At 41.5% G+C, this 24,860-nt stretch overlaps 2 protein-coding genes across 2 annotated transcripts; one reads left to right on the top strand and one right to left on the bottom strand.

Annotated features, from left to right (window-relative positions):
* Window positions 1–18,588: 18,588 nt before the first annotated feature.
* Window positions 18,589–19,499, bottom strand: LOC6541791 (ubiquitin-60S ribosomal protein L40). The gene is made up of 2 exons (XM_001968614.3): window positions 19,392–19,499; window positions 18,589–19,130 (listed from the first exon to the last, which is right to left on the bottom strand). The coding sequence occupies exon 2, from the start codon at window positions 19,115–19,117 to the stop codon at window positions 18,731–18,733; it is 387 nt and encodes a 128-aa protein (XP_001968650.1). The 5' UTR covers window positions 19,118–19,130; window positions 19,392–19,499; the 3' UTR covers window positions 18,589–18,730.
* Window positions 19,500–20,061: 562 nt separating this feature from the next.
* LOC6542004 (cleft lip and palate transmembrane protein 1 homolog) lies at window positions 20,062–22,410 on the top strand. Its single transcript, XM_001968613.3, has 2 exons — window positions 20,062–20,226; window positions 20,307–22,410. The coding sequence occupies exons 1-2, from the start codon at window positions 20,185–20,187 to the stop codon at window positions 22,194–22,196; spliced, it is 1,932 nt and encodes a 643-aa protein (XP_001968649.1). The 5' UTR covers window positions 20,062–20,184; the 3' UTR covers window positions 22,197–22,410.
* The last annotated feature ends 2,450 nt before the right edge of the window (window positions 22,411–24,860 follow it).

The raw sequence follows: 24,860 nt of genomic DNA, 5'->3' as shown, positions 1-24,860 counted from the left end.
TACAACACCATAACATCAGAAAAATTACAAAAAAATTTATAAAAATACATTTTCAAGTTTGAATGCAGATTTTTAGAGAATTGCTTCAGAAACATTTAGAGGTATGCCACTTCAAAATCCGATCAAGATAAGTTGAGTTATGGACTTTAGAACTTCAGTCTTGGGTCATTTTTGAATTGTTACAACATCATGACATCAAAAAAATCACAAGAAAATTTAAAAAAAATAAAATTTTAAATTTGAATGCAGATTTTTAGAGAATTGCTCCAGAAACATTTAGAGGTACGCCACTTTAAAATCCGATTAATATAAGTTGAGTTATGGGGTTTAGAACTTCAGCCTTGGGCCATTTTTGAATGTCTACCACATCATAACATCAGAAAAATTACAAAAAATATTAAAAAAAATAAAATTTTTAATTTGAATGCAGATTTTTAGAGAATTGCTCCAGAAACATTTAGAGGTATGCTACTTTAAAATCCGATTAAGATAAGTTGAGTTATGGAGTTTTGAACTTCAGTCTTGGGTCATTTTTGAATTGTTACATCATCACATCAAAAAAATTACAAAAAATATAAAAAAAAATAAAATTTTAAATTTGAATGCAGATTTTTAGAGAATTGCTCCAGAAACATTTAGAGGTACGCCACTTTAAAATCCGATTAATATAAGTTGAGTTATGGGGTTTAGAACTTCAGCCTTGGGCCATTTTTGAATGTCTACCACATCATAACATCAGAAAAATTACAAAAAATATTAAAAAAAATAAAATTTTTAATTTGAATGCAGATTTTTAGAGAATTTCTCCAGAAACATTTAGAGGTATGCTACTTTAAAATCCGATTAAGATAAGTTGAGTTATGGAGTTTTGAACTTCAGTCTTGGGTCATTTTTGAATTGTTACATCATCACATCAAAAAAATTACAAAAAATATAAAAAAAAATAAAATTTTAAATTTGAATGCAGATTTTTAGAGAATTGCTCCAGAAACATTTAGAGGTACGCCACTTTAAAATCCGATTAATATAAGTTGAGTTATGGGGTTTAGAACTTCAGCCTTGGGCCATTTTTGAATGTCTACCACATCATAACATCAGAAAAATTACAAAAAATATTTAAAAAAATAAAATTTTTAATTTGAATGCAGATTTTTAGAGAATTTCTCCAGAAACATTTAGAGGTATGCTACTTTAAAATCCGATTAAGATAAGTTGAGTTATGGAGTTTTGAACTTCAGTCTTGGGTCATTTTTGAATTGTTACATCATCACATCAAAAAAATTACAAAAAATATAAAAAAAAATAAAATTTTAAATTTGAATGCAGATTTTTAGAGAATTGCTCCAGAAACATTTAGAGGTATGTTACTTTAAAATCCGATTAAGATAAGTTGAGTTATGGAGTTTTGAACTTCAGTCTTGGGTCATTTTTGAATTGTTACAACATCATGACATCAAAAAAATCACAAGAAAATTTAAAAAAAATAAAATTTTAATTTTGAATGCAGATTTTTAGAGAATTGCTCCAGAAACATTTAGAGGTACGCCACTTTAAAATCCGATTAATATAAGTTGAGTTATGGGATTTAGAACTTCAGCCTTGGGCCATTTTTGAATGTCTACCACATCATAACATCAAAAAAATTACAAAAAATATTAAAAAAAATAAAATTTTTAATTTGAATGCAGATTTTTAGAGAAATGCTCCAGAAACATTTAGAGGTATGCCACTTCAAAATCCGATTAAGATAAGTTGAGTTATGGACTTTAGAACTTCAGCCTTGGGACATTTTTGAATTTCTACAACACCATAACATCAGAAAAATTAAAAAAAAATGTATAAAAAAAAATTTCCAAATTTGAATGCAGATTTTTAGAGAATTTCTTCAGAAACATTTAGAGGTATACCACTTCAAAATCCGATCAAGATAAGTTGAGTTATGGACTTTAGAACTTCAGCCTTGGGACATTTTTGAATTTCTACAACACCATAACATCAGAAAAATTACAAAAAATGTATAAAAAATAAATTTTCAAATTTGAATGCAGATTTTTAGAGAATTGCTCCAGAAACATTTAGAGGTATGCTACTTTAAAATCCGATTAAGATAAGTTGAGTTATGGAGTTTTGAACTTCAGTCTTGGGTCATTTTTGAATTGTTACAACATCATGACATCAAAAAAATCACAAGAAAATTTAAAAAAAATAAAATTTTAATTTTGAATGCAGATTTTTAGAGAATTGCTCCAGAAACATTTAGAGGTACGCCACTTTAAAATCCGATTAATATAAGTTGAGTTATGGGATTTAGAACTTCAGCCTTGGGCCATTTTTGAATGTCTACCACATCATAACATCAGAAAAATTACAAAAAATATTAAAAAAAATAAAATTTTTAATTTGAATGCAGATTTTTAGAGAATTTCTCCAGAAACATTTAGAGGTATGCTACTTTAAAATCCGATTAAGATAAGTTGAGTTATGGAGTTTTGAACTTCAGTCTTGGGTCATTTTTGAATTGTTACATCATCACATCAAAAAAATTACAAAAAATATAAAAAAAAATAAAATTTTAAATTTGAATGCAGATTTTTAGAGAATTGCTCCAGAAACATTTAGAGGTACGCCACTTTAAAATCCGATTAAGATAAGTTGAGTTATGGAGTTTTGAACTTCAGTCTTGGGTCATTTTTGAATTGTTACAACATCATGACATCAAAAAAATCACAAGAAAATTTAAAAAAAATAAAATTTTAATTTTGAATGCAGATTTTTAGAGAATTGCTCCAGAAACATTTAGAGGTACGCCACTTTAAAATCCGATTAATATAAGTTGAGTTATGGGATTTAGAACTTCAGCCTTGGGCCATTTTTGAATGTCTACCACATCATAACATCAAAAAAATTACAAAAAATATTAAAAAAAATAAAATTTTTAATTTGAATGCAGATTTTTAGAGAAATGCTCCAGAAACATTTAGAGGTATGCCACTTCAAAATCCGATTAAGATAAGTTGAGTTATGGACTTTAGAACTTCAGCCTTGGGACATTTTTGAATTTCTACAACACCATAACATCAGAAAAATTAAAAAAAAAATGTATAAAAAAAAAATTTCCAAATTTGAATGCAGATTTTTAGAGAATTTCTTCAGAAACATTTAGAGGTATACCACTTCAAAATCCGATCAAGATAAGTTGAGTTATGGACTTTAGAACTTCAGCCTTGGGACATTTTTGAATTTCTACAACACCATAACATCAGAAAAATTACAAAAAATGTATAAAAAATAAATTTTCAAATTTGAATGCAGATTTTTAGAGAATTGCTCCAGAAACATTTAGAGGTATGCTACTTTAAAATCCGATTAAGATAAGTTGAGTTATGGAGTTTTGAACTTCAGTCTTGGGTCATTTTTGAATTGTTACAACATCATGACATCAAAAAAATCACAAGAAAATTTAAAAAAAATAAAATTTTAATTTTGAATGCAGATTTTTAGAGAATTGCTCCAGAAACATTTAGAGGTACGCCACTTTAAAATCCGATTAATATAAGTTGAGTTATGGGATTTAGAACTTCAGCCTTGGGCCATTTTTGAATGTCTACCACATCATAACATCAGAAAAATTACAAAAAATATTAAAAAAAATAAAATTTTTAATTTGAATGCAGATTTTTAGAGAATTGCTCCAGAAACATTTAGAGGTATGTTACTTTAAAATCCGATTAAGATAAGTTGAGTTATGGAGTTTTGAACTTCAGTCTTGGGTCATTTTTGAATTGTTACAACATCATGACATCAAAAAAATCACAAGAAAATTTAAAAAAAATAAAATTTTAATTTTGAATGCAGATTTTTAGAGAATTGCTCCAGAAACATTTAGAGGTACGCCACTTTAAAATCCGATTAATATAAGTTGAGTTATGGGATTTAGAACTTCAGCCTTGGGCCATTTTTGAATGTCTACCACATCATAACATCAGAAAAATTACAAAAAATATTAAAAAAAATAAAATTTTTAATTTGAATGCAGATTTTTAGAGAATTGCTCCAGAAACATTTAGAGGTATGCTACTTTAAAATCCGATTAAGATAAGTTGAGTTATGGAGTTTTGAACTTCAGTCTTGGGTTATTTTTGAATTGTTACATCATCACATCAAAAAAATTACAAAAAATATAAAAAAAAATAAAATTTTAAATTTGAATGCAGATTTTTAGAGAATTGCTCCAGAAACATTTAGAGGTATGCTACTTTTAAATCCGATCAAGATAAGTTGAGTTATGGACTTTAGAACTTCAGCCTTGGGACATTTTTGAATTTCTACAACACCATAACATCAGAAAAATTACAAAAAATGTATAAAAAATAAATTTTCAAATTTGAATGCAGATTTTTAGAGAATTGCTCCAGAAACATTTAGAGGTATGCTACTTTAAAATCCGATTAAGATAAGTTGAGTTATGGAGTTTTGAACTTCAGTCTTGGGTCATTTTTGAATTGTTACAACATCATGACATCAAAAAAATCACAAGAAAATTTAAAAAAAATAAAATTTTAATTTTGAATGCAGATTTTTAGAGAATTGCTCCAGAAACATTTAGAGGTACGCCACTTTAAAATCCGATTAATATAAGTTGAGTTATGGGATTTAGAACTTCAGCCTTGGGCCATTTTTGAATGTCTACCACATCATAACATCAGAAAAATTACAAAAAATATTAAAAAAAATAAAATTTTTAATTTGAATGCAGATTTTTAGAGAATTGCTCCAGAAACATTTAGAGGTATGTTACTTTAAAATCCGATTAAGATAAGTTGAGTTATGGAGTTTTGAACTTCAGTCTTGGGTCATTTTTGAATTGTTACAACATCATGACATCAAAAAAATCACAAGAAAATTTAAAAAAAATAAAATTTTAATTTTGAATGCAGATTTTTAGAGAATTGCTCCAGAAACATTTAGAGGTACGCCACTTTAAAATCCGATTAATATAAGTTGAGTTATGGGATTTAGAACTTCAGCCTTGGGCCATTTTTGAATGTCTACCACATCATAACATCAGAAAAATTACAAAAAATATTAAAAAAAATAAAATTTTTAATTTGAATGCAGATTTTTAGAGAATTGCTCCAGAAACATTTAGAGGTATGCTACTTTAAAATCCGATTAAGATAAGTTGAGTTATGGAGTTTTGAACTTCAGTCTTGGGTTATTTTTGAATTGTTACATCATCACATCAAAAAAATTACAAAAAATATAAAAAAAAATAAAATTTTAAATTTGAATGCAGATTTTTAGAGAATTGCTCCAGAAACATTTAGAGGTATGCTACTTTAAAATCCGATTAAGATAAGTTGAGTTATGGAGTTTCGAACTTCAGTCTTGGGTCATTTTTGAATTTCTACAACACCATAACGTCAGAAAAATTACATAAAAATGTATAAAAAATAAATTTTCAAATTTGAATGCAGATTTTTAGAGAATTGCTTCAGAAACATTTAGAGGTATGCCACTTCAAAATCCGATTAAGATAAGTTGAGTTATGGACTTTAGAACTTCAGCCTTGGGACATTTTTGAATTTCTACAACACCATAACATCAGAAAAATTACAAAAAAATGTATAAAAAATAAATTTCCAAATTTGAATGCAGATTTTAAGAGCATTGCTTTAGAAACATTTAGAGGTATGCCACATCAAAATCCGATCAAGATAAGTTGAGTTATGGACTTTAGAACTTCAGCCTTGGGACATTTTTGAATTTCTACAACACCATAACATCAGAAAAATTACAAAAAAATGTATAAAAAATAAATTTTCAAATTTGAATGCAGATTTTTTGAGAATTGCTTCAGAAACATTTAGAGGTATGCCACTTCAAAATCCGATCAAGATAAGTTGAGTTATGAACTTTAGAACTTCAGCCTTGGGACAGTTTTGAATTTCTACATCAGAAAAATTACAAAAATAAAATTCTAAACTTGTAACGACGCTATTTCCCCGTCATAAGACAAAAAGTAAAGATCCAATTAATGTTGAATCATCCGAAAGAATCCAGGGAAAACTCTTTTAAGAAAAGGACCAACTAAAAGGCACGCAAAAGTACTCGCTGAAATCGCGGACGAATTCAAAATACCTAATTTTATTACGGGGCATCAGTGTGCTTTGAGCGAAAAATTTAATTTTCCAAATCACAAATTCTTTATTTGTTTCCACGACCGGCCTTTCTACTCCGCCACTGCTATTTCAGGAGAAAGGACCCTTCCAAGGAGCCCAGCCGAAGGAGCCACTCATGCCGCTTCTACCGGTCTGTCCTTATTGAATTGCTGCAATTGGACTCCTCAATGTGCACATCTTCTCTGGCCTGGATTCATCCGCTTTCCGTCTGGTGTTTTTGCTCTGAAAAGCACGAGGAGCAAACGAACGGAAGACAGAGAGCCAGCGAAAGCCATGAAAAATACAGTAAACCCGCTTTATTTTCACATTTTATAAATTTTTCCTTTTCGTTGCTCCGCATCCTTGCCTTGTTTGCGGTGTGCCCAGTTTACTGCAGGGATCCTCTGGTGCATTCCGCCGTTGAAAGGTAAAAGCACCGACAGGTGGAGGGGTTTTCCACCGACTGAAGCGAAAGACACGCGATGTATTGTAAACTCACCCAGCAGCCGACAACCGACAAGCAACGAAAATAGATATATATATTTTCTTTTTTTTTTGGGGCATCTCGGGGAAAATAGCACAAGCGGCAGAGCGGAAACGGAAAAGAAAAATATTGTTTCAATTCAATTGAAGCTAAAATTGCATGATTGCAACCAAACCAGACGAAAGAGGAACCGAACCGGATGCCAAGGAGATGGCGCAATGTGCCAGTTTCCAGTTCGGATACGATTCCCCACTTTTCACTCACATGAGCCACTCTCGAGTTTTAGCAATAAACAGCAGAAAATACAAACGAGGGGACACTGAGTAATCCCTGTTCAAGGGTCACAAGGATTCGCATCCTGGTCCGAAATCGGTGAAAGAGGATGAAGGCCACTGACATTAGGTCTTCTATTAATGATGTTGCACTCATAGCTGGGAAGGTTCAACATTTCAAAGTAATTAATGCAATTGATTCCCATTAGGTATTCATAGCCCGAAAGGGGGACTTAGATAAATTTAAGTTGACAAAAGCTCATCAATAAAGGCTTAGACTTCTCCTGCCCCAAATGATTGATTTGCTATGATGAGTAATTTAATGATTCTGAGTACATACATCGAATAGCAGTGCTTTGTTTAATATTAACCCGTCCATTGGAATACTTAGTAAATAATTATTAATATTTAATATGCAAATTGACATGGACTGTTTTTTGCTTCCGTGTAGCAGCATTTAGTGCAGAGCCGCACTCCCAAGTAATCTGCCACTTAGGAAGCCCTGTATCTTCATAAGCTGCTTAGGCCTGCGGGCTGTCTCCGGAGTCTGGAGTACGGATTCCTGGACAGAAAGTATTCCAGCTTCCTCGGCGAGGTCCATCGAGTGGCCCTGACCCAAGATGCTGGTGCGACGTCATTTCACGGACCTGGTCAACTCGACAGTGCTGCCATCTCATAAACTCTTCATGAACATTTAGAGGAGTGGAAGGGGCGGCGCATAATAATGTTTGCATAGCTTTTGGGTTTTATTACTCGACTGTGTAAATGCCAGCACAGCGCCATCGTCCTGGTCGTTACACTTTTGCAGCGCCCTTGTTCCTACACCGCAGATAAAATCTTTCGGATACCTGGCTGGTACCAACTGGATGTCAGAACAATCATAGTGCCACTGATATACTTGGCAAATATACGAGAATGCTGCATGTTGGAATGTAAAACGTTTTGTCGAAATGCATGTTAGAGTATTTAGGGAAAGGTGTCCAAAAATGTGCAACCAGGCATATCCTGTCCGAAGGACAATGCACAGTTTTAGGCTCCCTCGTGAGTAATTAAAAAAGGTTGCAAAGATCAAATCGCATCAAATGAGCTCTTTCTTTTTTCTCTGTGCAGCGCTACCTTTCCTTGGCGCTTTCCCATTCTTTCTTCTCGTCTTCTGGCCGCGTGACAGCGACAAGCTATTTCTCTTCCGCCCTCTGAAGTCATTTACATGTTCCAGTCCAGGCTAGGATCTTATCTGGGCGCTCGGTGGCTGTCTGGACGAGTTCTGGACGTCTTGGCCACTTTATGTTTTGCTTTTGTGCATTTTTGAGTTAATATGCTTAGCAGCACATTTTGTTGTCGCCGACGACATCGTCTTTCTGGCCCGAGAAAGGACGAAAAGAAGAGCAGAGCAGAGCAGAGCAGAGCAGATAGGGACATTTCTCTGGGAGCTTATCTGGTCGTGCTTGTCGAAATTTTTGGGGACTTGCCCCAGACCGACTTTCGCTTTAAGAACTCAAACATATTACCCTTGTACTCTTGCTTGTTCATGGGGCCATTTTTCTTGGCCGCCTTTTGTTTTAGTTGGCCGCTTTGTTCTGCTTTGAAGTTTGCTGACTGGTCTTTAAGGACATTGGAAATTGCGGTCAGGACAATTAATTTCCGGTTGAAGAAACTTTGCGTCAGTTTTTTGGCAGCCACTCGATGCCAACCCAACCCGCTTAGCATTAGGTGGGCATTATTATTGAGCGTAAAGGCAAGGCCAAAACTTTCCTCTTTCCCGGCTCTAATCGACCTTGTTCTAGTCCCCCGGCTACTGAATTCCTTTTCTTATTTGCAAAATAAATTTATCCTATCATCATGAGGGCCATGAAACTTTCGCGCAGAGGTGTGGATAAAGCTCAGTTAAAGTCGAATTGGGTAGTGGGTTGCAATCATGCTCCTTCAGGAGACCGCAAACAACACTTATGCCTTCCACACCGACTGGCATAAGTTAAAAATCACTTACCTTCGTTGCGGCCCACGTTGCGTATGCTTAACAAAGTGCCATCAGGTTTTTATACACACCACGGTTAGTGGCCATGCACTGAAAACCACAAACTGAAGCTTGAATGATACTTGCTAAGCACAGTGCAGTAATATTTAATGAACTGAATACAGTTTACCATGACTTTCTTGCAGTGTGCTTCTGGAGCTGGAGTGTAAAAAAAAGTCACCCTTCCATGTATTTAGCAGTCTAACGAACGCATTCACCAACACAGTCGCAGCCTCACTATTTACCATACAATGGCAGCTGGCTGTCGATCCTGGGGGAAGGACTTGAACCCGAACCCGAACCCCACCCAGACCCCAAGTGCCAGTGTCCGTGTCCGAGGATATGCCTCTATCAGGACTACGTAGGCTGCTCATTAAAATTTCAGCTCACGTGCACAATCTGCACTTAGAGGACCCTTCGAGGTTTGAATTTTTCACATTTTCGCCAAACTCTCGAGATGATTTCTTCTCCGTCGGCAGTGTTTTTGTTTCGCTTTCGGCCTTCTGGTCGCTGTCTACGGTTGAGAATGGAAAACTAGTCGTATACGTAATACGTATACGTGTTTTTCCTCTCCTAAGTGCTATGCCATGTTATGCACGCATGTGTGAGTGTGCGTGTGTTTGTGTGTGGGAGTGTGGGAGTGTGTACAGACTCAAACAAACAAGCATTGTTAACGGTAAGGAAGTTATTTGCAGTGTCCCCGACACAATACGGCCGCAAATATGCTGGCTCTTCTATGTGAAATGCTACTATACACTCGGAGAAACTCATGCTCATTACGAAATTAGATGGAATTCAAGACAAGCCGCTTGACAACGAAGATTTGACTATTCTGTGTTGGGCAACCAATTGTGCTCAAATTGGTTTGAGTGTACAGGGCACAAGGACGAAACAAAACAAATTTGAACTGTAAAAAAATGGATGTCCCTTCCTTTTGGCTGCCGCTTTCGCTGCCGCAGGTGGCGCTCTTAGTTGGTGGGTGGGTTTCAACTTGACATGTCATCAAAAACACATTAAATGCGTTTTTTACGAGCTCGTTTATCCAAACTGTCGTCCACCTGTTAAGTTCAGCGAGGGGGGAAGGCCGTTGGCAAAATGAGGCACTGGCGGTGGCGAAGGCGGAGGAAACCGCCGTCAGGACTACGACCGGAAATTGCCGTTGCGTGGTAATTGAAAAGTTTTTTTTTCCTGCTCCGTGTGCTTGTACTGCTGTTGGCAACAAAGTGGCATTTCTGTAATTTAGTTGTATAATTTTTGTGCTCGCCACAAACAGCAGCATCGGCACAAAAAGTTGCAGTAAATTTGACAAGTTTTTACTGTTCCTCCAGCGATAACGAATCGGCGGTCCTGCAGTTTGGCTATGATTTATAATTGTTTCATTTGCCATTCTGAGATGCATTGCTAAGCGCTGGATTAGTTCCAGCTTAAGCACTCTTATTTATTTTCATGTAATTCGGACCTTAAATGCTAAATCTATTTAAAATGTATCATCTTTCAAATCACATTTAGAGTTAGGTCGATGGGAATAGTTGGCAACTTTGGTAAAAGGAGCTGTCCTCAGGGCCAGAAGTCTGCCCATTAGTTGGCCCTTTCAAGTTGGCTGATTCAGAGGTAGACAAATCCTGGCCGCTGCCATCCTGTTTCCTTGCGGCCAACTTGCCCCTGTTGCCTGCCACAAACTACTGCTTAAACAGGAGTCGTGTCGCAGTCTGAGCCGACTTAATTAAGATAAATGTTCAGCAGCAATTAACGTCTCAGATTTAAATAAACTTCTCCGCCATGTGTGGAGTCGCCTGTGTGTGTGGGTATGTGCCAGGATGTGCCAGGATGTGGCAGGACGCCTCGTTGACACTTCAGTCATTAAAAGTGGCAGGAACAGAGAACAGGAAGCAGTTCTTGAGATGTCCAAAAAAACTACTGCAAATTAACCAACTTCTCGTCGTCTTGGCCCCTCCATCAGCCCATCAGCCAATAGAGTTATTGTGTAAAAACTCACGCCGAGTTAGATCGAACCTGTCTCCTGTCCCCTGGCGAATCCCCCCTCCCCATTTGCCCCAGAGTTGCGACGTCGGAAACTTTGTCCTTTACGCTCCACATAGCCGCACTCATTAACTTTCCTAATTGAAACTATTAGCGAGCTGCGGGAGTGAGACAGCCAGCTGGTTAGCCCCCTCCCACTCGCACTCGTACTCCCACTTGCCCGCCCCATTTTCATTGTAATTTTGCATAACTTTAAAGCCAAATGCGATTAAGCCCAAGTTGCAGTCAAGGATTAGGTTATCGCTCAAATGTGTGCAATGGAATTATGTGCTCCCCGACATGCTTGCTAAGTACATGACTAACGGGTCAGAGGTCGCAGCCTCGTAGTTCGCAGTTCGTAGTTGACGGGTCATGTGCACTGCCAATGATAACTCAATTTGCGCCATTGTGCGATTTGCCAAGTGCAGTGCCGAACTTAAGGCAAGAGTTACTGTGTAACATAAAATACCAAATGCCAAAAGTACCGCAGCAAATCAATTGTATGCGTAAATGCCACAGAAATCTCTTTTACCTTCAAGGATTGCCACAAATTTGTAGTTAGAAACCTTACATTTACCTCACTTTAAAGCACCTTATCTGTGGGGAATTTTATCAATTTGCTTCACCCTCAGTGAATTAAATGATGGTAAGAAATTTCACAACGCAAGTTATCCAGTTGTTCAAAAGAAATCCGGAACGTATTTATGGCGCAGATGAAACTTTATGGGTCCATCTGTTCGCTCCGATAAAAAGCCCAGTTGTTTGCATGTGGGATCGAATGGTGCGGTTGTGGGTGGTGCCCTCAACCTGGATCACGTGCTGCCCACAAGAGTCCCAACTAATTAGAGCCATACAAAGTTGGCCCACACGGAGACGCAGCTGCTCGATGTTTAAGCCTCGAGCGTTTGCACAAAACTAAAACAATGCAGCCAGCCAAGGAGCTGGCGAAACTTTGGCCAAATGTTTGCCAGCCAACTGTGGACATTATTCAGAAATCCATGAAATTGCTAAACTTGCACCGGAACGACACTCCTTCGGGGAGCACTGACCATCGGAGCAGGATCCTCCCGCCTGCATATGGAAATCGATGGACAGCGGACAGCGGACAGGCGACAAAGGACAGCGGCGCATAATTGCATGAATAATTCAGAGTGCATGGCCGTAAACAGCGACACGGCCGACACGTATTACCCGTTCGCTTGACCGTCAATTGCCCATCAGATGGCCCACTTCCGGTGCCCGCACCCTGTAAGTGCCGCCGGAGATGGGCCCAAAGTGCTAAAAATCAATGAGCCACTTGTCACGGACATCGGCGGGCCAGTTGACAACGCTCTGGGACAGGCCAATGAGCACGTGCGCGACATCGATTGGGGTGCACTGAAAGAAAAGCGTGCACTGCGGCCTTAGCTGAGGCATTTCCGATACTCCAGATGTTGTCTAGGATTCTAAGTAATACCAGATACCTGCCAGAAACGGATGCTATGACGTTCCACATCATCTTGAGAGATTATATCAAGCAGTCGGTTATTCAGGTATTATGAGATTCTTGAAGAAAGGTAGCTTACATAGGTTTCTTTAGGTGTGTTGTCTGAATTACCTAGGGAATAGGGGTGTCTCCTCCAAAGTATCATGCAATTAATGACGGAACACACTGTCATAAACCTACGAGACCTCAGAGCGGTTTGTATGTAGGTGTGCGAGGGCTGTACACAAGTAATTTGCAAATAAGTGAAGTCAACTTGTCAAAATCGAATTCCGCAAAATGTCCTGCTGCCCCGAATCACCAACACCAACACCAACGCAAACGCAAGCGCAAACACAAACACAAACAGAGCAGAAGGGCAGGGGGCGTATCGTTGGCCTGTTTGTGCCCCGTTTTGGCCAAAGGCCCGATTCAATATGCAGAGCATGTTACGAGTTGCGAAATGTACTGTCAAAATTGTCTCCAACTGAACAAGCAACTGGCTAACCCGAAACAATGCCTCGGAAGTGGAACTTTTTGTGGAAAGGGTAGTGCAGGGGGATATGCCTCCCAGTTCCGTCGCCTGAGCGTTATTTTATTTCAACTTCGAACGCAGACGAAGCGGAACGTAAATTAGGAATGCGCTTTTAATGGTGGAGTTCCCACAAAGAAGTTTCATTGTGCAACATGCCACATGGGCGGAGGCTCTTCGTACACATCCATATCTAGCTGCCAGTACATCTAGGCCCCATCCATCCCATCTGATTTCATTTTCATTTATGCAAAAGAGGCATTTTTACCCCCCCAACCAACGCAGCCTTTCAATGGCTGTGTCCTTTCAAGGGACTGCTCCAAAGAAGGAGGTACAGGCAGTTTACTGCCTGGACAGCTGGTCAAAATTAACAAGTTCCAGCGCATGTCCCAGGCTACTCCGCTTCTCGGGCCTCCGTATTTGTGTAGGTTTGGGAGCATAAGCAATTTGTTGCAAACTTTTCTGTTGCCATGCCTCTCCATGTCCTTTCCCTGCTCCAAAAGTGGGTCTAGCGTTTCGGCAGGACTCTGTTGCGTGAGCGAGTGGAGCTACACTAAGGCTAAAATCGAGCGCTTCTTTAAAAATCACTATTAGACTCGGAAAGCACAAAAATTCTTTTTCCAAACCCTAACTAAACTCAACTAAAATTTATTAGTCTGGTTGTTGCTTAGAAGTATGCAATGAAGTCGCGTTCTAATTAGCTCGTTATAGTAACACACTTTAAGTAAGGTTATGAGGTCCGTAGCTTATAATCCCATTTAGCTTATAAGACCTTACCCGTTTTTTGAAAGTGATGGGGCAGTTGGAGAGCGAGAATTCACTTCCGTGTTTTTGGGACCGTTTGCGATGCTGGCGTGGCAGAAAACTTTTAAAAGATCTTAAATTTCTGTTGTTTTGTAAAATTGATGAAGTAATTTGTTTGGTGATTGCACAAACTTTGCGTGTCAATATTTTTGAAAAACAGCAAAGTTGGCCAAACTTTGCGCACCCACACACACACACAAACAGCTGCGTCCTCCGACCATCGGTCGTCCTGTGGGAGTGGACAAGGACACGCCCACTTGTGGGTGGGGGGAGAATGGCAGAGATGGACTGGTCAAAGTCGAGTCTGTCTGGCCAATAAGCCGTTTGCATTTTTAATGACTCGAAATTGTGCAAAGTGCCCCAACTCGGCTCGAAAAGGACTGCTTCCTTTCGCAGGATACACAACAGCAAGCCAGGGAGACAATTGAGAATATTTGATTTGTGTTATGCTTTTATCGCTCTCTCACCCTTGACCACGTGCATCCACATCCTGGCAATTTGAGTGAAGCTCTGACAACTTAAACGCGTCCAATTGAGAATTGGAAAACTTAATTTGCATTCAACTGACCAGAGAAACATTTCCCAGGCGCTTTTGTTGTCGACCGAATGGATTCAGCACCTTTTCCTCTAGAGCGTAGTTTAATTTATGACAGGCTGGCATTTGTACAAGTATATTTGCATGTTCAAGATTTCCAATATGTCACAGAAGCAACAACGTTGATGTATAGTTATTTTTTAATTAAAGACTTCCCCGGAGAACACTCAAATACAAATATATAATCTTAATTTGAAGCAATACTCGCATATTGTGTTGAGTTCATTGATGTCTAATTAATCCAGAAATGCAAGAACTTGGCTTAATATTCAATATCGTAACTAACCTAATTGCCTTTGCTGACTTACAAAGTGAGAACAATCAGCATACGAGTAAAGTGCGTTTTATAATTAAATTTCGAATTAAAGTAAACAGCAAGCGCACAAATTAATTAGATGTAAAATCTTTCCTGCTGTCCTGCCGCCCTGCCTGCTGTGGCTTGTCGTCCTGATCCTGCCTCGTCCTTAGTGCTGCTTAGTCCTGCCTGTGTCCTTGTCCATGGCCAACAGGCAACGGGCGATGTAGGCACTGGGAATGTAAGCCAACAAAGCCAAAAATCCAAGTAGCTCCACCGGCACCTTGACAGAAAAACAAACTAATTTCCAACTTTGTGGTGCACCGAGCTGCTCCAGGGACTGGAGGGCAGCCACAGCTACCAGTTGAGCTGCACTGCGAGAAACTGCTTCTAAATTGAATGAGTTTATATAATTTACACCAGTAGGATTAACCAAAGTAATATGCTCAAGCGAGAACTGCTTAATAATAGTTTTACATTAAGTCAGCTCCTATACTTTGCTCTTCAATGGTTTATGCTACTAGAATGGTTCTTTCAGTGTAACTACGGTTTTGGCCTGGCCATTGATGTCTGGTTAATCGCACAGCACACTGCGTGTCACGGAGCTAGGAGCAGCGAGGAGCAGGGTGGCGCAGGATCCAGGATGCAGGATGCAACTGGGAAATGGCGAGAAGAAGGCAAAAGTTCAGCTGGAAGAAAAATAGTTGTGGCTGTCGATAATGCGGGCACTGGGGATTGTGTAGCTTGGGCTGGCACTGTTTACTCTCGAATAGTTATAGAAATGTTATTGTGCGCAATGCAAATAGACTTGGGTTCGGGGAGTTGGCGACCCCATCCCCCACTGACTTGCCAGGCGCAGAAGTCGCCTTAAAGCGCTGGGCTAACTTTATGCGAATGTCGGATCTTTATGGGCCACGCCGCCTTGCGATTAGATTCATGCCATCCACTTGGAGATATCGCTTCCGGTCGGAATGAGACAAGTGCCGGCACTTGAGTGTATTTTTATTAAGTATTTATCAAGGAAATCAATATGTCGCCTAACCGATTGCCCATCCCATCCCATCCCATCCCATGCCGTCCATCCGCATCCGTATTCGCACTCGTGTATCTGTGTATCTGTGTATCTGCCTACTTCTCGGAGCTTCCGCTCATATCGGCCATATGAAATCGAGAGCATTCACTTCCGCCCATTTATCCCATCCCCCTAACCACCCAACCCCCACGGACACAATTGAAATTGAATAAAATGACTTTTCAAATTATTTGCGATACAACAGCGAGACAGGGCAGGCAGAACACAGGCACATGGTGGTGCCAGAAGTGCTTATCTATTGGAAAATGTTAACTGTATGAAAGCCATAAACTGTAGATATGCAAAGCTACCGCCATTCCAGCGGAAGAAGGCTGAGAATACGTAAAAACAAATAACAATTTTGCGCTCAAAATAGAACACAAACAAACACAAAAGGCGCAAGGGATGGCAGTGGTTCCGTCTTTTCCGGGAGAAGGTGGGTTGTTCCGAATGGAGCCTACAGCCAATCCCATCCACATGTCCTGGGGAAGGATTCGGGGGGCCGGCAGTGGGGGAAGGGCAGCCAAGTATCGATTTATGCATATTAAATTACACGCACTGCCTTTACAATTCTAGCTTGAGTTCGTATGCGCGCACTGAAACAAATTGTGGCTACCCTCTGATAACGTTAAATCTATTTGAGAGTCTATTTATAAGGAACCAAGCCTTAATAAAAAGAATAATAATATACACCATATATAACAGCAGAGTGTCTTCAAGTATGTTACTCATACGCAGTGTTGCCCTTATTATGACTTAATATTATTCTTTTTCGGTGTAATCCAACGACGCCCGGTGCTCCGGCGGAGCAATTTATATTTCCTTATTGGCCTGTGCGTGTGTATTTCTGACATCTCAGTTGAATCGCCCTGGCCTCGCCCCCCATTTCGTTTTTTCCGCCATCATTACCATTGGGATTCCACACTAGCGCCCAATTTATAAACGTTTGGCTGTTTGCCTTATCTCGAGCTGCTCCCGGGATCCTACTGCTGCTCCGCTGGCAGGACACTTGGAGAAAAAGGCAGGAAGAAGGACAAGGAATGCTCCGACCGAGTCAGAAATGTATATCAAATTGAAAATTCTTCCTCCGCCGACGGAAAAATCCATTTATGCGCTCTCAGTGAGCTCCCAGCATCGCCTGCCCCCCACCGCACCGCACCTCATCCGATCCGAATCCGAATTCCAACCCGCGGAGTGCATATTTTAGAAGAACTTACGGCCGGAATTACTTTCCAGCGCGCAGGACGGGGGGAATCGGAAAACTATCCAGGCAATCAGAAGTTGACTTTGTGGCATAAGCGGTGGTCATAACTCACCCAATCCCCGCCAGCATATGGAAACGAGGCAGCCAGCCGCAGTGGGAGACTCGGGAAAACGTTCAATTTTCAATGAGCACTTCTCGCTGCAAAGTAGGTGGGTGGTTGGTTGGTGGACTGGGCAGCGACGTTGGAGGAGTGCCTGCCCTGCAATATTAATGCCGGCCAGGAGCAACGCCCAGAGCGTTAAGAATGTCAAACCAAAAGACTGACCAACGGAGACAGCCCAGATGAGGACACTCGTGCCGGCCACCGCTCGAATCGCACTCTTAATTATTCTGGTCACATCTGTTATGTAAACTGCGACCCATCCGGCCATAAAAGTCGTCCACCCAAGAATGGCAAAGGCGGCGCCCAAAAAGACAGAGCCCCAAAACTTGGAGACGGGTACGAGCGCTCCTTGCCCTCGTGCGCTGCAAAAATTAAAAACGAAAGCCACGCACTTGGTGGCGTTGGCTGAAATGGGCCAGGAGAGGCTGGAACCTGTTCGGATGTTTTCAAGCCCGTGGCCTCAAGGCAGAGGACCCGGGACCCATAAATAAGCAGCCGCTTTTCCTGCAGCTCCGAAAGGCGAAGCCTTAATTTTTAAAACACCCGGCCCTCGGCTGCCCCATATAACACCTTTGTATATTGTACGAGAACGTGGCCACAGTGGTCTATGGTTCGTTTGGAACTGAGTGCAACCTATAGTGCAAACATCTTATTAAACCTATCTGGTAAAAATCTATTCCATTAAAGTTTTTTATGTGAGTTAAAGCCTGTGAGTTAACTAACAAACTTTTTAAAGGTATAAGCTATTTCAAGGTAACACTGTATTTTCAACTATATTGCCACTGCAATCCTCACCTCTGGGCAGCTCAGGTTGCTTTTCCACTCACCTTTTGCTGGCACTTTCCTTGGGGCGACGGCCCTTAACTTTTTTCCATTGTGCTTGATCCGCAGTTGCGCCTGGGAAATCTGCGTGGGTCACACCAAACCGTATTTTTAATTAATGTTGACCGCAATTTGTGCCTGGTCCTCCGGCAGCAGCTGCTCTCCTCGGTTTCCCGCTTGTTATCGGGTCCCGACTATCAGCCAACCTTTGGGTCGTCACCAGGCAGTCCTTGGGTTATTAAGATATTCATAATAAGAGCCTCCAAGGGGCCAACGACCAAGTGCTAGAATGGATTAGAGCGCCAACAACCAGTTTACCAGTTGGCCACGGAAGCCGTGGCGCGCCTTAGTCGGCGGTCAATGAAACCAATTAACTGTACTCGAAGTGGACTTGGCTTGGCCAAGTATGTAGGTCTGCTCGGCCATCCGCGGAGTACGCAAGTCCCCTTGTTTCCCTTGAACAGAGCAGACCGCAAGGGTCTTGTAGCGCTGGCAGATGGAATATCAATTACCTGCTGCTGTCGCCCGCTTCCTGGTGGCGAAACAGAACCAGAAACAGAGCTAACAACTAACTGGGATCTCGGAGAGGCCAACTAATTGCAGTATAAGAGCTTCCTGAAACCGCAGAAACTCGTTCTTCAGAGACCACAACGAAAACAGATGGCAAGAAAACAGAAACATACACGGTGTAAATAGGCTGTGCCTTGGCAGCAAATGCAATACATTTCGAGGAGATGTGGTTTCACAAAATGTACATATATTTACTTAGATGGTTAACCATGGTTTTGTCGATAGAAAGACCAGCCTGGACCGTCGATGGATGATCATAGTCTACTTCAACTTCTTCTTGGGGCGCAGGTTGTTGGTGTGTCCGCACTTCTTCTTGCGGCAGTTGGTGGCACGAGGATGCAGACGGGCGTAGCACTTGCGGCAGATCATCTTGTCGCAGTTGTACTTCTGGGCCAGAATCCTGAGGGAGGGCTCAATGATACCACCACGCAGGCGGAGCACCAAGTGGAGGGTCGACTCCTTCTGGATGTTGTAGTCGGACAGAGTGCGACCGTCCTCCAGCTGCTTGCCGGCGAAGATCAGACGCTGCTGATCTGGGGGAATGCCCTCCTTATCCTGGATCTTGGCCTTGACATTCTCGATGGTGTCAGAAGGCTCCACCTCCAAGGTGATGGTCTTGCCGGTGAGGGTTTTCACGAAGATTTGCATGGTGGCGGCGTCGCTGGAATCAGATAAAACAAAAATCAGTACCAAATCGGGCGATTTCTTGTGGAACTTGTGCGTCCCAAAAAGCGGGCAAAGATTGGAGGTTAGGTCCGACCTGCTGGCATGTTTCGCTCAAAAGAAACAGCTCCACCGGTCGGCGACCACCAGTGTCCATCATTTTCATCTCACAAACACGTCACTGAACAACAATATGTTTACATTCTGCCACGTTCTCGCGATTTTTCGTTTATTTTTGCTATATTTAATGGAAACTCACCAGAGGAAACGTGCAACCAAATGCTATTCAAAAGAAAAAGGGAAAAGAAAGTGTGGCCGCCACAGAGCACTGCAAATATACCAAACTGGTATTTTTAAAATACCAAAATATACTAAAGTAACTTGTACTTATTTAAATTGTATCAATATATAGTGAAACAAATTAATTAATCTTAATTAATTAATATCTTAATTATTTTCAAGTGTCAGAATCTTTACCAATTATACCACTAGCTTCTGGTTTTGGTTCACCGCCCAGTATGGCCTCGCTAACAGATTAGCTAATTCTGAAATTCTTTTATTGCTAACATGAAAATGTATCTGTCTGTATTCAATAAAAAAAGCTAGAATACAATTCTAAATAAAAAATTTATTTTACATTGGGCTAAAAATATCGCTTTCGTAAACATTAAGGTCGGCTTAATGACTGAATTTAAATTAAACTGCAATCTAATTTATAACAAAATATTAAGATAATATTTTGATTTTAATTAGTACATAAAATAGAAATAATTAAATACTGGAATAATTTTTTTTTATGAATATACATTTTAAACCAAAGTTGATTATATATTTTCAGAAGTTTTCCTCGAAATGTATACATTGCAACGTAATTCAGTTATATAATTGCCTTAGTGGAAAAAGTACGTCAAATTAGTGGGAATAGCATGCTCTGAACTTCGCTGTGAAATCGATAGGTTCAGAAAATACCTCTTTTGCTATCGACGTTCTATATAGTTGTGCGGAAAAGGGAAAAATAAGAGAATATCTTGGAAAACCCTTGAGAATCGAGCATGTCGAAAGCAGGCGAAGATCAGCCCGCAGGGGAGGGTGCGGTAAGTATCTGAGATTCTTCAGCGGCCCTTGACCTCGATTACCTGACCGTCGCAACCTGGTTCCCATCGTTTTTTTCTAGGTGATTGCTGGCAACGGGAACGCTGAGCTGGCCCAAAATGACGACCAGAATCAGCAACAACAACCACCCCAAAATCAGCCCACCCGCATGGAGTCCTTCTTTGCGATGACCAAGTCCCTGATCCTGCGTGCCCTGATCATCTATTTTGTAAGCTCATTTTTCCGGCGCCCTGCGCCCGATGCCGCCGGCAAAGACAAAAGTGTGGAGAATGCGGGTCCCAAGATCACGGCCTGGAATTACTTCGAGAACGGCACGGACTTTGATCTGCACGTGTGGTTGTCGGAGCACCCCGATGAGGTTAACTTTCAGCATAAGGCGAATCTGCTGTGGCTGCAGGAGGACCTCACCTATGGAGATTGGACATCGGGCGTCAATGGAGATGGCATTTACTCGCATAGCTTGAAGCTTAAAGCCAGTCATCATCTGATGAACAATGGCAGTGTGTACCTTCATGCTTTTGTCACCCGTTCCGGCATGAGTCCCGATCCCAATTCCCTGAATTACGCCACCAATGGGCACATGGGCCACCAGCAACATCAGTTGAACAAATTCAAGAAATTGCGCGTGAACCGCAACTACAACTTGCTGGCCAGCGAAAAGGAGAAGCTGGAGCACGAACTCAAGCATGCAAATCTCAAGGATACCATCGTGTCCCATTGGCATCCTAATCTCACGGTCAATCTCGTGGTGGACCAAACCAACTGGGCCCAGGGTGCAGTACCGCCGCCACTTGATGAGTACGTAAACTTCGTAGACGGCGGTAAGACCTATCTGCCCATCGTGTTCATCAACGACTACTGGAATCTTCAGCGAGAGTACCAACCCATTAATGAAACCACTCCCGAACTGGAGCTTCATCTCACATTCCAGCCGCTGGGCATGTTCAAGTGGCAGATGTATGCCGCCAAGCAGATGAAGAACAAGTGGTCCGGCAATATGCTCGGTGAGCTGATGGCCGCCAGCCAGGGTGAGGAGAGTGACGAGGATCAGGACTCGCTGAAGGAAACTCTGCTGGACACCAATATCTACCTGCTGGGAATCACAGTTGCCGTTTCTATACTGCATTCGGTGTTCGAACTGCTGGCCTTCAAGAACGACATTCAGTTCTGGAACAATCGCAAGTCGCTCGAAGGACTGTCTGTACGATCTGTGTTTTTCGGTGTCTTCCAGTCCCTAATCATCCTGCTGTACGTGCTGGACAACGAGACCAACTTCATGATCCGTATCTCCTGTTTCGTTGGACTCGGAATCGAGGTGTGGAAGATCCACAAGGTCGTAGATATTAACTACGACCACAATCAGAAGATTCTGGGAGTGCTGCCGCGCATCAGTTTCCAGGACAAGGGCTCCTATTCGGAGAGCTCCACCAAAGACTACGACAAACTGGCCTTCAAGTACCTGGGCTGGGCCTGTTTCCCGCTCCTGGTGGCCTACTTTGTCTACTCCTTGATCTACAACGAGCACAAGGGCTGGTACTCATTTGTGCTCAACATGCTGTACGGTTACCTGCTGACCTTTGGCTTCATCCTGATGACGCCGCAGCTTTTCATCAACTACAAGCTTAAGTCGGTGGCCCACATGCCGTGGCGCATGATGACCTACAAGTTCCTCAACACCTTTATCGATGACATCTTTGCGTTTGTAATCAAAATGCCTACAATGTACCGGCTGGGTTGCTTCCGCGACGACATCATCTTCTTTGTGTTCCTCTACCAGCGCTGGCAGTATCGCGTCGATCTGAAGCGCGTGAACGAGTTCGGCTTCTCCGGGGAGATGATGCAGCAGCCTGCTCCCCAAGAGCTGGAGGGCCAGACGGCCAATGGAGCCATTGAAGGTCCCGAAACTGCGCCAGCGACCAAAAAGACAGCTGCACAAAAGAAGCAGGACTAGGAAGGAGTGCTCAGCCGAAGCCACAGTATGCATTAGCATTAGAAGACGCAATACCATATACTCCACTCCCCAATATGTATGTAATCACTCTCCAGTATACATAGTCAAGTCATTCTTAGGGCTAATTGTATGTACGTATGTTTGTGTTTTTGTTTTTCATGCCCTGCGCGCTTCTCGCTGCGTTGGAAGATCAAATAAATTAAGCGTGAGATGATCCGTATGCTATTATCTAATCGTCAGCCCGCTCATTGGGGTGATCAGTGGGCTAGACAGGTGGAGATAAGCTTGCTTATCAGGGCGCCTGGCGGGAACTGGCCCGATGGCCCAGATAAATGTAACCTCGTTTCGGAAAGATACAAGGTTTCTATGTGCATTGTGGAGCTGAATCAACCCATTGATGGGTTTTTCGTGCCAAATTGGCTTCTCTCATAATTTTCTTAATCAGCTACAATTGAATCTAGGTACAGGTACGGGAATCGGTTGCATGTTAATCTACACATTATGCAGCACTAGACCTGGGTCATTTACAACACTGAATATGGTGTGCGCCAAATTTGAACCGAACTAAAAATAATTCGTTACAAAGCTGGGATTCAAAAAGCACTACATCCAAGCGAAATCTTTTTACTCGAATTTTTAGATAGGACAGAAAATGGCAATTCTGCGTAGTTTATACAGATAAAGGCATTTGTAAAGATAAAGTATTTAAGACGAGTTCTGTGAGGTTTGCATTTTTCGGAAGTGAGCACTGAATAGAATCACACCCACGACAAGCGACATTGGCATCCACTGGAATCGAAAGAGCCACAATAAGCCGCAGTTATTCTGTTGCGTCGTAGGCTCAGCTATTTTTATTGGTTTGCCTTTGTGGCTCTTGGTCTCGAATCGCCAAAGACAGAGCCACAACCAGTGCCAGGACTTGGAGCTCGGAGAATGGAGCATGGAGCATGGTGTTGGGAGCTGCGAGCTGGGAGCTGGGCTTTGCGTGTTTTTGTAATATTTCTCAAAAGATAAGAATGCGACCGGACCGGGCTGCTGCCGAGGTTTCTACTGGCATTTAGGCAGCGACCACGACCAAGACGACATTCATAAAGAAATAAAATCGGACAAAACTCTTGTTATGCTCTTTTTACTGCACTAAGTGACAGTTTTACGAGGCAGCCAGCGAGTCGCGGGACTCGGCTGCGGTTGCCTCGCCGCTTCAGGTTGTTGTTGGGTTCCCAATCCGCAACTCCCAGCTCTCCCAACCCTCCCCTCCCACCCATCCTGCCTAGCCATGCTATTCCATGTGGTCTAGGGGAGCCACCCGACCCTATTTCTATTCCCTGGGGCACATCTGAATACCCCTGAATATTCACACAGATTACGATCGGTGTGGAATCGGCGGTCTCTCTTCCTTAGATTTTTGAGCGCTGGTGCTCCGCCAGTTATTCCTGGAATCCCTCCAGTCCCAGTTTCTAATTTCCAGCCTAATAGGAATAAAGACGGCCAGCCATCCAGCGACATCCGACAGGCAGCCTCCAACAATCGTTTGCTGGCCATGTTTAAGGGCCCAGACAGAACCTCATGCTTCCAGCACACGGCGAGAAAAACGGGAGAGTAACTATAATTCAATTAGCCAAGTATAAGGTGTCAAACAAAAATTTCAAGATTTCCTTATATATGTTTTTAAATATTTCTTCATTCCCTCGCACGTTTGAAATCGAAAGTTCCTTATATAATGCTAAACAGTGTACCAATGTAATTGACATGTTATCTAAAATATGACTCATTTATTTGTTGAACTAAGGGTGTTATTTTCATCAGTGTATGGGTTTAGGGCACGCATTGAGGAGTGAGATCGAAGTGGAGATGGAGATGGAGACTGAGAGCTAGGTTCACACCAGCAACATTGCACCATCGCCCGAATCAGAAAACAACAAAATCAGCGAAGGGAAGTAAAACGCAGGTCCCGAACACAAAATACAAAACACCAAACACCGAAATTCCAGAAAGCCTAAAAAAATGAGGCACCACCACCAGCAACAACAACAACAACAGCAACAAAAGCAAACACAACAAGAGCAACAACAACAACAACGGCAAAGTAAACGACAACTAACCATAAGAAAAATGACCAGCGATAATTTTAATTTGAAACCAGTTTCTATGCTAAACAAAATTCTACGGCGCTGCCAAGAAAAGACCGTCCGATCGAAGCGATCCAGCGAAGAAACCAAATAAAAGACTCCCAGAGCGAGGGTCTTCGACTCTCGAAGATCGGGAGAGCGATCCGCATCCGCAGAGAGCTGCGAAAGAATTTCTTATTCCGAACCTGCGTCATGGGAGTGGGGAGCAGCATACTCCTCCTCCAGATCCCTGGATTCAACTAGGACCGAGTGAGCACGACTGAGCACAATAACGAAAACATCTAGTGCACAGTGAACAAAGATGGGTTACAAGGGGTTGGTTTCCAAGAAAGTGCTAAGAGAGTATACGATCCATGTCGGAATGGAATGGGATTTATTTTGAGGTAAATTGAATGGTATATAAGCTGGAACTATCATTATTTATCTAATGGTATGTTGGCATAGAGCATCATAAATACTATTGCATTTGGATGGTTTGTACATGTTTGTAAGTCTTTAAGTAGCTTGGATCGGCCAACATCTTATGTCCAAAAGC

The sequence above is a fragment of the Drosophila erecta genome, unplaced genomic scaffold (assembly GCF_003286155.1).
Source record: "Drosophila erecta strain 14021-0224.00,06,07 unplaced genomic scaffold, DereRS2 tig00000055-arrow-pilon, whole genome shotgun sequence".
NCBI classification, from domain to species: Eukaryota; Metazoa; Arthropoda; class Insecta; order Diptera; family Drosophilidae; genus Drosophila; species Drosophila erecta.
Note: the sequence above shows the minus strand (reverse complement) of the source record. Positions and strands in the feature narration are given on the sequence as shown.

What these genes read in the sequence shown, in the direction of transcription:
- LOC6542004 (XM_001968613.3), top strand. Translation starts at nt 20,185, where the DNA reads ATGTCGAAAGCAGGCGAAGATCAGCCCGCAGGGGAGGGTGCG. An exon ending in AGCCCGCAGGGGAGGGTGCG is followed by an intron (nt 20,227 to 20,306) that starts GTAAGTATCTGA and finishes GTTTTTTTCTAG; the next exon opens with GTGATTGCTGGCAACGGGAA.
- LOC6541791 (XM_001968614.3), bottom strand. Translation starts at nt 19,117, where the DNA reads ATGCAAATCTTCGTGAAAACCCTCACCGGCAAGACCATCACCTTGGAG.